At 36.1% G+C, this 16,158-nt stretch overlaps 1 protein-coding gene across 3 annotated transcripts in view; it reads left to right on the top strand.

Annotated features, from left to right (window-relative positions):
* The window catches only part of GAS2 (growth arrest specific 2), a 119,668-nt gene that overhangs the window by 50,155 nt on the left and 53,355 nt on the right, over positions 1–16,158 (top strand). For all 3 annotated transcript variants that reach the window (XM_082660954.1, XM_082660956.1, XM_082660955.1), the window contains exons 5-6: positions 2,214–2,277; positions 10,330–10,471. In XM_082660954.1, the coding sequence (XP_082517080.1) occupies positions 2,214–2,277; positions 10,330–10,471 (206 nt within the window). The remainder of the gene's footprint in view (positions 1–2,213; positions 2,278–10,329; positions 10,472–16,158) is intronic.

Here is a 16,158-nt window from a genome sequence, read left to right on the forward strand (position 1 = left end):
TTATAAGCTGGTTCTGTTAAGGATATAAAAAGGAGAATCATGCAGTTACTTTTCGGTTTGCCAAATTGATTTTCTAATGAGTCCATGGTAGATTCAATATTTTAGTGTTGGCATGCAAAGGCTGTTTTAAATTGATAGCTGAATACACAATAGCAATGCATCCTACATATCACATTGTCTTTCTTACATTACCCACATTACTGTTTTTCTTCAGAATGAATTTTATTTTCCATTGAATGTATCTATTGGTATTTACTTCCAATTCTTACATACTCCCAAATTAAATACAATATGTTGATTAAAGAATCATGATAGCTGAGTCAGGTGTTGCTTTTTAGAGTTGGTGTTGACTGCATATTGGCACAGTTTGGTCAGTTCACTAATAATTTTCATATTTTAACACTGTTTCCATCACAAAATGCATGAGATTGTATCCAAGTCTCCTTGAGCTTTAGCTACTTGCTTCACACAGCTTTCACTGAAGATGAGGGTATTAGCAGGGCCTTAAACATCTTCTTCACTTCAGCTTTCATGTATTCCTTTTTCCTGTTTGTTATTTTGTACCATGGACAGGATAAAAAAAGTCCAAATCAGAAGAAACTGATTATCTAGACAAGAAGATTGATTTTCATTTGTTTGCTTTTGTTTTATGATTTTTGTTATTGTTCTCTGTTTGAATTTGGTGCCTATGTGATATTACAGTCCATACATTTCATTGCACTGAAGTCGATTTAATATATCAAAAGTTGTATCATTTAGCCAGAGTCAGCTAATGGTGCACTTGAAATTGGAGGTAGTAAATATCTTTGCTTTAAGGCCCTTTAGTTAAAAGTAATTTTAGACTTCCCCAACCTGGATTTTATGACAATTCACTAAGCATTAGCTGAAACTCAAATGTATATTACCAAGAATGGAAAGATTCTGTAATTCAGATTTCCCGTAATCAATTCTATTTTAATGAACATTGCTGATGATATTAGAACTTATTTTAAAAGCTTTAAAGATGACATTTTATAGCAAGATAATAAATTTTTGTTTGTTTAAAGCCAAGTGAAATCATATACTTTTATAATCTAAGTAAATGTATTTTTCTATTCACCACACACTCCCAACAAATTCCATTCTGGCGTCAGTGGCAAATATTGCCATCGCCATAACCTGTGGAGAGAAGGAATTAGATATTTAAGTGGGGGGAATAGAATAAAGCTGGGAAATTAAATTACTATAAAATTCTATGTTTAAGAATTGAAGCAATATTGCTATTTTTCTTAATGTTTATCAATAAGCTAGTATTTTCTTTTATCAGGATATTGTGTCTATGTAAAGACCATTCTCAATTCAATCTTTTCCCCCCAATATCTGTTGTTAGGTGCTGTATATAATAACATTTTAAAAATTCTCTAATCTTAGTTTAAAAAGAAAAAAGTAAAAGCAGTACATACTCCTCTGGTAGGCTCGACAAATGCAAGTATGATTTGTCAACATTACTGAATGTGTCCAGAGCAATTGATAAAGCAGCTTTATTAAGTAATCATATTATATTAGAAAAGAAATATCAATGCAAAGAACCATCTTCTAATTTGCTCATTTTATGGGCAAAACTGGCTGATGGTATATATTTGTACATATTTACAAAATTCAGTCCGTTGAAAGTGTTTCTTTCTAAAGTATCATTTAATCAAATTTCATTAGGAGAAGACATCAAGTTTCAGAGGGCTCACTTGACATTATTGTTTGGAGGATAACAAAGGACCGTGATGTGTAATTTTTAATCCTTATTCATTGCATTATTTCTGCTAAAATCACTGGTGAAGATAGAGTTAGGATTTTTAAAAGACCAGACTTTGCTTCATAGTCTTATATTTGCTGTCTGTTTTTAAGTAATCCATCAACTATTTATATCATAATTATAGCTACATGTGTTTCCAATATTGACTTACAAATATTAACTAATTGAAGAAAATATTTTCAGGGTGGGATTCCTGAGACTCATGGCTTTTAGGGAGGAAGTTGGGGAAAGAGTTTTGAAAACTGCTTTAGGACTTTAGTAAAGCTAACTGTACTGTGGGTTAGGATGGTTTCTATGAATATCAGAATGAAGACTAGCTCATTTACTGGGACCATGAGCGATGAGGGAGTCCATCCTGCTCCCCATTGAGCTGCTTTACTGTCCTTTCTATTGTAAAGGTGTCCACCTTTGTCTTGTCTTTCAGTCCTCCACAAGCAACCCAGAGAAGTGTGTCTCTGTTTGCTGGAGCTTGGCCGGATTGCAGCCAGGTAGGTCATACTACTGCCGCTACTTAAGACTTGACCATCTCAGCATCCAAGCAGCTGAGAAGCTTGCTGCCTTTTCATCGCTGATGTTTAACCTAGGTGTTGAGAAGCAACTCCTTCAAATATGATCAGTATAAACATCTTGAGAGCAATTGTTCAAACTAAAAAAGTGGACCACCAATATTCTTAACATCGTGGCCTTATCGTCAAAGTCACTGTGTTTAGGCATTTTCTAAATATCCTTTAATTGAATACATTTTCCTTGCAACTCTTTCTTGGGAGGCTGGGGAGGATCTTGTACATGAAATTGTATGTGACAATTATGCTTTCCTTAGTGGAAAGTCTATTCCCATTACTCTCTCTCTTTCTCAGCTCCTTCACCCCTCTCTTCCTGTTTACTCTTCAATAATTTTCAGCCTCTTCTTTTGTTCCTTTTTCCTCATTTTCCCCATTTAACATCTCATCCCTCAACTCTTTTGGTTTCTACTCCTGAGTGGATGGATAGTTTTAAAATTATTCTCCATAATTTGATTGGAAAAAGATAGAATATTATCCTTCGTATGTAGAGATATCTTTGGAATCTTTTTTTTCTAGAAAAGAAAAACAAGAAGTAATTGTAGAAATCATAACTGTAGCTAAATAAGCAGGAGAAGGGACTTTATTAGCTCAGCTGACTTGATTTGGTTTCATGTCTTCTCATTACATTGCAAATCCTCAAACAAAGCTTCTGACAGTTTTATAAAGCCCAAAGAATTATAAGTGAAGATATAAATGTTTCAATAGATCTTGGTGCAAAATAAAACTTCAGAAGTAATTAGAATTCATTTCTCATCCAGATCTGATTATACTTCTAGCATTGAGATCAGATGAACCAATAAGACAAAGTAAGAGTTTGCTCTGGTTGTTAATTCTCAAAGGGAGAGCTATAAAGAAAAGAAAAGACAAGGTGAGCACATCAGCAAATTACAGCAATGGGTAGAAAACTTGTTGCCAATGAATAGCCCTTTTTTTGAGCCAGTGGAAAATTCACTGTAATCAGAAGTAACCCCAAGTTCTTTAAAACATCATAGTCAACATAATCTTAACAAATTGTTCATCAGGTATGGATTTTACTTTATCATAATAATTGGATGAGAGAGATTGTTTTAATTTTTAAAAATTTGAATTAAATAAGAATGAGGCTCCACTCAATAAGGAGTGAAAAAAATCAATTTGAGACATTTAGGGATGTCCCTACTTTCTCCCACACCTTTCCCAGCTATTTTGTGTGACAGCCTCTGGAGAGGGTCCCCTTGTCTTCTGACCACTCAGGTCTCTACTACTCAGGGATAGTTCATAGTATCTGACTGTTTCTTAGGACCCCCTTCCCCTTCAATGCTGTCACTTTCTTGGGTTCTGAGAGGGAGTGAGACAAAGGTACCTATTGCTTTTAGGACTCCGCTAAGCCACTCCTCTACCATGCTTAAGCCTTCTGACCTGCAGGACAAACAGCTATGAGTCAAAGGACTCAGCCTTGAGTCCTTGGGCTCAGCAGATATCCCCTAAGAAAGGTGATATTAAAAATACAGGAGGGAGGAATACACACAAAGTAAAATCTCAGTAAATGAGCTGCTGCCCCTGAAATGCTAGAGTAAAAGAAAGATTGTCTAGAGTTCCTGGGTAATAGGAGATTAGGCAGAAAACTTTTTGTTCACTTGGTTATTTTAATTATATCATTAGAATATTCTGAAATGCCAGATTCTATTTTGGTGCTTTGATAACCTAAATATGTGGATCAAACAGGCATCATGATTCTGAAAGTTGTGATAGAGGTAAAAAGGAGTGGCGCTATCTGCAGAATTAGCTGGGAGTTGTCATTTCCTCTTGCTTGGTGTACATTATTTACCTATTTTCTGGATTTATTTTATTATCTGAACACTGTTAGGAATCTTGCTGAACTAAACATTTTAACTATGACAAGTCATCAAAGAAGAAGGCATGCTATCCAATGACAAAATTCCCTTAGGAATCACCTTTCCTCCTGCTACTGAGTCTGTCATGAATTGCGCCTTGCCATCGTATATAAAACAAATTAATATCTTGGTTAATGAAAGGGAATCATAATGGCCTGGTCAGTTTGAAGGTGAAGCATTATATGAAGTGCTTTGTGTGTGTTTTTCCCCAAATATTTTAAAACTGAGATTCTGGGTTGCTCCTTTTTTTTGGGGGGGGTACGCGGGCCTCTCACTGTTGTGGCCTCTCCCGTTGCGGAGCACAGGCTCCGGACGCGCAGGCTCAGCGGCCATGGCTCATGGGCCCAGCCGCTCCGCGGCATGTGGGATCTTCGCGGACTGGGGCACGAACCCGTGTCCCCTGCGTCGGCAGGCGGACTCTCAACCACTGCACCACCAGGGAAGCCTGATTTTTTTTTTTTAAGCCACTTTATTGAGATACGGTTGACATACAAAAAACGCTGTACATATTTAATGCAAACCACTTGATGAATTTGGATATAAGTATACATTTATGAAACCATCACCACAATCTATGCCATAAATATATCTATCACCTCCAAAAGTTTCCGCTGCCTTCTTTATTATCATCATCATCATTATTATTATTATTATTATTATTATTATTATTATTATTATTATTAATAAGAATGGGTGACTACATTTCTGACCTCACTTTATGACCATGTGATAAAAGCAGAGATTATTCACATTACAAAAGAAAATTACTAATTTCACAACGCAGTGATCTAAGGATTAAGACAATACATTACAATATTCAATTTGTAAATTTTGCCTTTTATCTTCTTCACCTACTTAAGTGATGTGAAGTATTGCACACTTACCATGAAAAAGAAAAAAATATGCTAACAGATTATTCAGGGCATCACTTTTGTGTGCAGCATAAGGTTAAACAGCTGAATGCCAAATGGATAGATTGAACATTTAAGTGTAAATGTCTATTTAAGTTTCTCTCTGTACACATTTGAAGATTTTATCAAAATTTTAATGGAAGTTCAATTGTGCTTTAAAAACACTAACCCAATAAACCCAAACATCACTACCTTAGCCCTGTGTTGAAGCATAATCGTTGAAGGAAAAAAGGGAAATTCATCATTCCATCTTATTTTACTCCTAATTTTTTCTTTAGATGTATTAAACCTTTATCTAGATCATTGTATGTGTGCTTCCTCCTCCCTGTACTCCTCTATGGAGTTGAATTAAGACAGAGTTATTGAATTATTGAATTAAGACAGCATTAGACAAAACCAGAAGTGGTATTTGGAGAGCTCTCAAGAATCACATTAATTTGTACACACAACAGATGAAGTTTGACCATAACAAAATCCTAATACAACCTTGCAAGTTCTGTGTTTTTTCCACTGATAGATGATGTTTCTTTACACTTGATTCTAAACATTTATTTCTCAAATTTACATAGATGTCATCTTAAAAGCATCAACGTCACTTTAGAAATGATTCACTAAATATTTCTAATTCCCTGCTGTATTCTTTTGCCTGGGAACACTCCGTGGAGCTCCTTTGAGAGCTGTGGGGTGGGAGAATGAGACCACTTATTTTTGTTCTCATGGGTGAAACTTGCTTTTATTTTCAACTAAACAGAGCTGTCATCACTGGAGAGTGAAATCCCTCTGTTAATATTTCAGAAACCGTGTCAGTTTCTGTGTGTAAAATATGCATGTTTGTCTTCTGCGAAATAAAACATTCAGCAAAAACAGGTCAATAAAAAGATCTTTTTAATGAGGGTGCTTTGATATTCATTGTTTAAAAAAGGTTACTATGAATTCAACCTTTTTTAAGACTGCAGAATTAAGATTAGCTTTATGATAAAACTAAAAAAACCTTTTGATATTTTGGTTTGGGGCTGTGATGAATAGTCAACATCAGAGGGAAGCGTTTTATATTTTTATTTTTGAGTGTTTTCTTCATTTTCAATAAAATTTATGACCATTCAAAAGAAATATACTTTGTGAATATTTTTGTTAGTCTCCTATTTTAATCCATGCCTTAATGAAATGTTACTTAAAAGAAAATATTCTTATACAAGGCTTATTAATTAACTCATCCTATTTAAAGAGCTTGACTCTGACTGCTAAGAATAAAATTTGTTTTCATATGAGTGAAATTTCCATCCAAATTTAAATCTATCTTTAAATAACTTTAAAACAGAATAAAAAATGGGGCAAAAACCATCTTGTAAGAATCTATAAACTATCTGTTGTATGCCTTAAGAAGGGGGAGTTTCTAAACTTTATCCCTCCAACTCTAGTAAAATAGGCTCCAGATGTCTTTTCTTTGAAAATTATAGTCTAGTAAATAGTTTGAGTAAATTTTCTAGTTCAGGACTTAGTTTAGGGGCTCAATTATTTCATCTAGACCAATCTCAAAAGCTGTATCCTGTGCCAGAAAAATGAAAAGTCCATTTCTAAGATCTCATCATAAAGTTATTAACCATAAGACCATTTCCCTAGCACTATGCATTTTTGAAATGAGACCAAAAATTTATAATATGATATTGCCCTTTCAGTAACCCTCCTATTTTCACATCACTGGGGTATACAGATGCAAAGATTTGGTTTTAGTGGATTCAGCCTTCTTGCTGTCTTTAGTTTACCCTTATTCAGTTTGAAAGCAACAGTTAACCCTTCTCCTGCAAAGCTTTGAAATCTTGTAGTTGGACAAGAATAGAAAACACTATAAATTTTTGAAAACCTTATAAACAAAATCAAAATGTAGAGTGGTATACAGTTAATCATGGAAACCAGAATGAAGCAGCCTTTTGGAGAGCAGAAAAAAGACCTACTGGTGACTAAGCTGGCTTCAGGTGCAGGCCCCCAACCCAAGGGGAATTTCGTGATTTACAGACTGTTGACACCTCCAGACAGACAGGAAGCCAGTGAATCATATTGAAGTGTGTATTTCAGGACTGGCTGACTGTACCTTAAGCAGCTTGAAGTATTCAAAAGCCAATATAAGCAGAAATTTGGGGCTTAGTGTTGATTTTCTATGCAGTGGCATAGCTAATTTTCAGCATTCGCAGATAAAGAAAAATCTCCAGGGCAAAGTTTTCCATGTATGACTTTGTTACCAACTTCATTCAAATTTTGTTTTGTATTCAACATGGAGTGGAGCTTGTTGTTACTTTAATAACATATTTCTTATTATTTCACTTTGTTAAAAAAAAAAAAAGAAAAAGAAAAAATTGTGCAACCCAACCAGCCTGCTCCTGAAAGATGGCATGAATCCACCTACAATTACAAATGAAATCATATTTTCCAATTGACCCAATTTATACTTTCAAATATGTTTTCATTTATGATTGACTTTTAATTGGCTGTGAATTCTAGCATGTTAAATTCCTCTAGCTTCACTGCCCAGTTTATGTTATTATCTTGAGAACATTAGATGTAGCAAAATGTTATACCTTGTTGGAACTAAGAATTCACATAAGTCTAGAGGGATTAAAAAGGGTTGCCTGTTGAAGTTCATCCAGCGAGTTAGCAGCAAAAATGAATTTATAACTTGTTCTGCTATGCTCCAGCACCAACATATTCCTGCCATCCTACAATTCTAGGAAAATTAATTTAAAGAAAGCCTATGGTGAGTTTTTTTGTAAAGGATACCAACAATAGTAATAATATAACAATAGTAATAACACTACATCTTAATTTTGAGGCTGTTACATAATTTCATTGGGTGGTATATTTTAAAAAGTTAAAACTTTGGCAAAAGGACCTCAATGCTGCAGTTTCCTGGTTGTGCAAGCTTTGATACATCAGTTGTCAACAGCCGTCTCAGAGATGGTGCCATGTGTCAAGACACTGTACTGGGAGTGTAATGGATACTGTTTTAATTCCTTCTAACTGTATTAAAACACAGGAATTAGAACTTGCATTTTACAGTGAACTAAAACTGAGGCTCAGAAATAATGTACGTCAAGATGCCCAAAAGTTCCAGACACATGGAAGACGTTCAGTAACAGTTGCTCTTTTAACTTTCTTCTTCCTCCCTCCTCCCCTCCCTCCCTCTCTCTCTCTCCTGCTACATCAGACCTCTAGGACAGGCCACTTTCATCTGTGTTTTCCTGAGAGAAAACAGACTCTTAGAGGTTAAGTGATTTGCTAAATTTAAAGAGTAGGTTAATGGCATAGTTAGCTCAAGTCTGCCTCAGGGAAGAATGATACCCAAATCTTCAAGTGAATATTACTGGTACTTGTCAACAGTAATGAGATGCTGGGTTGAGTTAAGTGTAATTAATGAGTGCTAGAAAGTTAAAAATGTATTTTAGTTTTGAATAGGGTTTAAAGTTTTCTAGAAGAACATTCTTGGGGGGTAAAACACTTATTTACATTTAATGTCGATATGTTTTATTAAAGTGATATGCATTTAAAGGTCCAAAACAATGAAATCTAATTCATCTTTGGAGCCTGAATTCATTGTTATATGAGAATATGGAAATTTTTTGCATTCAAAAAAAGTAGCTATTAAGTATCTATTGTGTGCCATGATCTACACTGGCTGCTAGGTATGCTGTGAATCAGACAGTCTCTACTGTTATAGAATCTGCGGTCTATTGCATGTTTCTACAAATGTCCTGTTAACTGGCCAATCTGTATAAAAGGTTTGAAATGTGATAAATAGTGCCTAAAGTCTTTTAGCTAATGATTTATGTAACTAAAACTTACTCTGTTCACTAGAGGCAGTTAGCAAAACAGCAATTATTATTTGAGTTGTGCCAGCTTACACTGTTTTGTACTGAATTCTGATATAAGTTTTCCAGCTCTCAAAGGCCACCTGACGTGTGTGATGATGTCAGTTAAAATAACAAGCCCTTAGAACAGGATGACGGTAACCTAAGCTTTTACATTTAATGATGTTTTAATATACTATTCACTCACTCTAAGGTATTAGACATATTGCCAACATATTTATTCTCTCTATATAGGTTATTTACTTTGTAGGTAGTCCACAGCCTATTTTGAAAAAATTTCCAAGTGACTTTTTCCTCTTCTTTCTAACACGTGATCACCTGATTAAAATGTCAGAGAAAACCTGAAGTAAGAAAACCTAGATCTGCATCTTTATTCTGTTCCTAGCTCGTTCTATATTTCCTCTGGATCTGTTTTATTTATTCTGTAAAAATGAAAAGGTATAACTACATGAACCCAAAGATCCTTCCCAATTCTCAAATTCTGGAATTATCTTTGGCCTCCTTCACTTAGGTACAATTGATATGCATCTAGGAAACCAAACCAAATTTAAACTTAGCCTAAGAAAAATATGGGAGATTAGAATGCTGTTAACAACTACATCTCTGTCTTTGAACTGCTGTGGCATTTACAATTTACAACACATAATTTTTAACATATTGTTATTCTAAATTATTTTTTGTTTCTTTATTCATTTTCTTCCTCAGTAATACTGTACATGCTTTCATTATGTTGGTCTTAAAAGCATAACCAATGTACTGTATTACCCATTCTACCTTGATCTGGGTCCATAAAGATATACACGTAAGAGTGAATTTCTTCTCTGTTAATTCATTTAAGGACATTTATTTGGGGAAATTGCTGTTTTCAACTTGACTCTGACTCTCTGATTTTATTTCCATTTTTAACAAGCTTATATTCAAAATAGGAGTTCAATTATAGCACTAATATCATTAAAGCTAGTAAATCTGAAAGCTGAAGACTAAATTAATATGGTAATTCATGTTATTGACTCATTAATATATGGAGTATTTTAATTTATTTTTAGTATGTTATGCATCTATTCATTTATATGTTCATATATAGATATAAACATATATGCGTATGTATATGTAACTATAAATATATATGTATGTATGTATGGGGGTGTGCATGTTTCTCCCTGCTTAAAAGGGTGCCAATTTAAGAACATACTATTTCAATGCCAGAGAAAAGTTAATGTTGTTTTGAAAAGTTAGCAGTTTGGTCCTATGGTATAATTGGATGCAACATACGGCTAAGTGTATCATTATTACAACTTATGCATGTGTATTGATCTGGTGTCTTTTAAAAAGGTATGGTGTGGAGCCTCCTGGTTTGATAAAGTTGGAAAAAGAAATTGAACAAGAAGAAACACTCTCTGCCCCTTCTCCTTCACCTTCGCCTTCATCAAAGTCTTCTGGAAAAAAGAGTACGGGAAACTTACTGGATGATGCAGTAAGTAAAATTGGTCAAGTTTCTTATCAACACTTGGTCTTTTTTGAACTTCAAAACTTATTCTGTACAATCTTCGATCAGTCTAACCTTTACCTATTCCAATGTTATTGAAATTTATTTTAAAATCCTATGAGGGGTCTTCCCTGGTGGCGCAGTGATTGAGAGTCCGCCTGCCGATGCAGGGGACACAGGTTCGTGCCCCGGTCCGGGAAGATCCCACATGCCGCAGAGCGGCTGGGCCCGTGAGCCATGGCCGCTGAGCCTGCGCGTCCGGAGCCTGTGCTCCGCAATGGGAGAGGCCACAACAGTGAGAGGCCGGCGTACTGAAAAAAAAAAAAAAAAAAAAAAAAAAAATCCTATGAGGAAGTTTATAGTTCTGCAATTCATTTTGAGATTCAAAACTGAGCCACTTATTTAAAATAAAGCGTCACTTAATTCTGCTGAGTAGTATCTAAAATTTTAGGATAATAAGTCATCCTCCCGAAAATTGTCTTTGAAAACACTTAAGCCTTGATACTATTGGTTCCTGTTTCCTTATTCACTGATAAGAAGCCTGAGGCATGGGACTTGAGGATCTTTAAAGAAGGAAAAGCAAAATACCATGGAGAAGATAACTGCCCTTTATTGACTGCCTGCTATGGGCCGGGTTCTGCCAGTATTCTTCAAGTGCTCTTGTTATCTTTAGGGCAGGTTTCTTATTGAGGAACCTGAGACTTGAAGTTGAAATACCTGCTGAGAGGAAGAGAGGAGCTTAGATTCCAACCTAATTTTGTCTAACTCTCTGAGGTCACCAACCCTCAGAGTTCTTGAGACACCATCTTTGGCAGATTAGGAAATATTTTCATTATACCCTCATAATTACAGAAAACAGATTCTGGGTGTAACAGTAAACAGGATGAAATAAAATTCTCTGGCTACTTCTGTTGTGTCTTAAGTAGTGTGTCATGTGTGTGCATTTACTTCCCAGCACATATGTTTTGAGCGTAAATGTCAAAAAACCTATGGGTTTTATAAAAAATGGAAACCTCGGGGATGTCAGACTGAAGTATGTCTCACATACACAAGGAGAGTTCTTAGAAACTAGCACCAACCATAATGCCAGTTATAAGGAATAGGCAGGATTGAAAAGGACAGCTAGCCTGTAGCTGAGAGTTTCCTTCCCAAGGGTCTGAGCTGAAAAGAGCAGGGGAAATGGCTGTTTGGTGCTGTAGGATGCAGAAAGAAAGATTCCCCCATCTTTTCTTTCTTCCATGTGACACTATAACCTATATTGCAGATTTAAATGAGCAGAAATATAACAATTTGTCTGACCGATTGAGAATTCCTATTTCTGCCAAGGGTAGCACACATAAACTTAGCCCATCAAGGTATCTTATCCAATGCCAGGTTAATTTAGTTTTCCTTTGTTCAATCCACTCAGAAATGAAAGGATAGGCAGGGCATTTTAATAATATACCTAAAAGGACTTTAAAATCACAGGAATGTTTTTAATGATCAGCCACATGTCTTGAATCCTGCTGTTTCATTTTTATTTTGTAAGGTAATTGAATAACATTGTACTAATAGTAGATAATGGCACATTACTTATATATTGATGAGAACAATTTTTTTTTTAATTTTATTTATTTTATTATTTTTGGCTGCGTTGGGCCTTGGTTGCTGCATACGGGCGGCATGTGGGATCTTCCTGGACCAGGACTCGAACCCTGTCCCCTGCATTGGCAGGCAGACCCTCAACCACTGCACCACCAGGGAAGCCCAACAATTTTTTCTTCTCTCTCAGTTATACTTTTTTGATTAGACTTACTTTAGAGTAAGATCTTCCTTTTAGTCTTTCTCTCATAAAAGTGTTTTTCTGGGGTTACTATGCTTGATCTTAGACCTTTTCCTCTCAGCTCTTACCTCTATTCACTTCCTTTAATGCATTAGAGTCAGAGGTCTGACCCTTAACCTCCTAATGAATGAATTACTGAATCAAATGAATTTCTTAGTCCTCAAATTATGAGACCACTTTCTGGTGTTTGACACTGTTGAGCACTCTGTTCTTGAAATTCTTCTCCATGAACTTTATTGCTACCAGAATGATCAACCTAAACGCAACTCAGAATTGATTAAAATTGTATAAGGGCTCTATAATATCCAGGGTAAAGCCCAGACTCAGGTATGTGTCACATAAGCCCTCCATGTTCTGGCCCGTTTTGTCTTTCCCAGACTTTTTTGCCCTATGGATTCATTCTTGCATTCTGATGTATCTGTTGTAAACCTATACTCTAATCCCAAACTCCCAAGGATTTTTTATACCCTGTGTTTTTCCTCACTTGGCTTTCTCACACTGCTCATCTTTGAAATCTACTTTTAGACACCTTTTCATCTTCTAAAATTCAGGTTGTGTGGCCTTCTATAGAAAGCTTTTCTTGGCATCTCTCATCCCAGGTAAAATTGACAAATTTGTCCTTGGTACCTCAAGTTCTTTTATATATTTAATGAAGTGTTTACCTTATTGGGCATAAATACCTATTCTTCTCTAGGTATGGTCCTTGCTCTCAAAGACAAGGACCATATTTTATTCAGCTAGATCTAGTACCATGCTTATTGGATAAATTATTAATGTGGGTAATCAAAGTTTAAAAAAGACTCTCCCTTTTTCTATTTATCTGGAATGGCCATGTGCTCTGGAAATATGTGCACTTCTCAGCTCTGCTGTAGCTTTGCAGAGTGAGGAGATGTCGCCCCTTGAAACCATTTCCATGAGCCTGGGAAAAGTAGTTAGAATGGTTCTCTTTCTTCACCAGCTTGTCTCACATGTGGCCATCCCTCATCCTTGAGAAGGGGAGAAGAAGGACAGGAGGGAGAAGGTGGTGAAACAACTATGAAAGGGATTTTGGAAAAGTTTTACCTATACTCCAGTTCAGAAGAGGTAGATGAGATAGGGACTCTCTTCAAAATGGCAAGACTGTCGCTCTGTGGTTGTTCTTCCCTACTCCAAGTTCTGTTCTCTTAGCTGGAAACAATGAAGGGGGTTTCAGAGAAGCTTTAAAGTTTGTCAGGGTTTGGGAACATAACCATCTGTATAGTGAAGGGGTTTTCATTGAATGTAGGAAATGTTCTAAGCATATATTTCTATACTGTTGCCAGCTAGAATACTATGTTCACAGTCTTCAAACTAGCATTTCTCATGCTAGTTTGAATGTTTAATCAAACACTCACACCACCAGATGACCCGTGGAAAAAGAATTCCATGCTTAGGTTAGTTTGAGAAATACAGCTGACTATAGTCCCTACCTAGAGTTTGGCAATGCATTCTGGCATATCAAAGGCACCAGTGCGTTCCGTAATAAGATCTTGTTTAACCTGGAATTTTCCACGCTTATTTGGCCACAGAAGCCTCTTACAGTCTTCTTCATTCTAATTGGGGAAATTGCATTGAAATATTTGCATTCTGTTTAAGTGATAGTTTTTCATTGAGTGTTTTATTTCAGGGACAGTGGAACAGAGAGAAAAAACATATGAACCTCACTAATGGCTTAAATCAGAGCTTCATATGTCAGATATAAAAAGGAAATAGTTCCTATGGCAACTGCTTCACTGCCTATGAGGCATATATAGCCATTGGGGAGTTGAAGTTCATATACTCCAACATGTTCTTTAGAATAGGGATATAAAATATTGCTTGCAAAGTTCCTGTGTTTAGTTAATACTATTGGCTATTTCTACTCTGGCAAAGTTATTATTTACATCAAAAAAAAAAGATAAAAGAAAAGAAGGAGAATAAAGAAGGGGAGTAAAAAAAAAAAAAATGGAGAAAAGAGTAAAGAAAAAGAAAGAGACGCAGACCTGTGCTAAGATGTCATATTCCAGTGAACCGTTTCAATGACTGCCAGTTTTGAAACTTTCAGTGTGTCCTCACATTTCTTTGTTTGCTACTTAGGAGAATTGTGGAAAATTGAAAAACAAAATAGGTGACCTTTTATGTGGATAATACATCCCAACTTCTTTAATCAAGCCAGACATCGTAAGAGAAACACAGTGGAGTCCATTCGGATTAATTTATTCCCCTGATGTCCTGATAGAGTGATTCGACTGTGATTAAATGATGGGGTCAGGTTTAGTGCCCTCGTGTTGAGCCTGTTCCCACACAATGAGTTGAATACAGTTCTAAGAAGCCATTCTTACTTTCTTCCTCTTCTCCATCAACTTCCTCAGTCTGGGGATGAGAGATAGTATAATTCTGAGTAATCAGGCTCCTCTTGAAATCCCATTTCAACAAAAGCTGGCTGGGTTCCTGGCCAAAACCAGAACACCTGCCAGACTGACTTACCCCAAGGTAATGTAAGAAGCAAGATGTCATCAGTCACTGTTTACTTAACTCCCCACAGCCTGGCCTTGTCTCTTCCATTTCTGCTTCCAGCTCTCACACAGCCACACAAAAGCCCTTGATCTTAAAAAGCAAGTATATTTTCAAAGCTTAGGAAGGCATTAGAGAAGGACAGGCCACTTGAGAAAGTGTTTCTTGTATTTTATTTCATTTGGTACCAATAGTTTCTGTATTTTGTCTAAAAACACTTCAAGATGGAAATACTTTCCATCCATACTTGTGATTGTCATTTCTTAGCAGAGGAACCACTTGAACACCAATTTACTGTCTGCTCAGTTACTACATCGCGGTAAAACTGTGCCAGGCATGACTCTCCTAAAGTCTGGGCCATGTGCTTTTATGTTGCTGAGTGTTGGATTTGTTTTCAGGGTGGCCAAAGTCCTTCTCCCTCCCTCCCTCCCTCCCTCCCTCCCTCCCTCCTTTCCTTCTTTTCTCATGGAATTATTGTGGTGCTAAGGAAAACTGTACTGTTTCTAGCAATAGTATGCAATAAACACAATTTATATATATGTATATATATATATATATATATACACACACATTTATATTTTTTTAGCACTTATTTATTTTTTTAACATCTTTATTGGAGTATAATTGCTTTACAATGGTATGTTAGTTTCTGCTGTATAACAAAGTGAATCAGCTATACATATACATATATCCCCATATCTCCTCACATTTATATTTTTAAAACATGTCTATAAATACATATTGAAGGAGATACACATAGAGGAACACTTACAACACTTAAGACAGCACACATTCATTGGTCCTGTGACCTCACCCCCACCCCAGAATGTGGGTCTGCATTATAGAAGGGAATCCCTAGGGGTAGGATTCTATTAATACTGGGGGAGTGGGTGGATATATCTGTGGCCCAAGTATCATATAGTATGAGAAATTCAGAACTCAAAGACATGGGCCTAATCGCTCACATAACGATGTTAGACAGTTCCCTCACTGTTTGAATGAAAGCCATCTCTAAGATTCTTTGAATCCAGGCTTAATCTGTCACACTGATTTCCTCCTGCGTCCTTTTTAGGTCCCTGTGCTTATTTATCCATTTATTATTTATTTATTTATCCAAACTTATCTCAATATAAGTTTTGCTTCAGGATTCCCCCACTCTTTCTAGCTTTCCCCTCTAGTGTCTTATGCTTCCATACTTTCTGGAACCTTGCTTATTCTAGGGAAACCGAGATGCTTAAGTCCTTTACTCCAACAGGAAAGTGAGTTCCTGCGTGACTCTTCCCACAGTTTTTCTTAGTGGAAGACTGATTGAAGTCAGACCTTGAATTATTTGATGAAATGA

This window comes from Grampus griseus, assembly GCF_964374135.1.
Source record: "Grampus griseus genome assembly, chromosome: 8".
Lineage (NCBI taxonomy): Eukaryota > Metazoa > Chordata > Mammalia > Artiodactyla > Delphinidae > Grampus > Grampus griseus.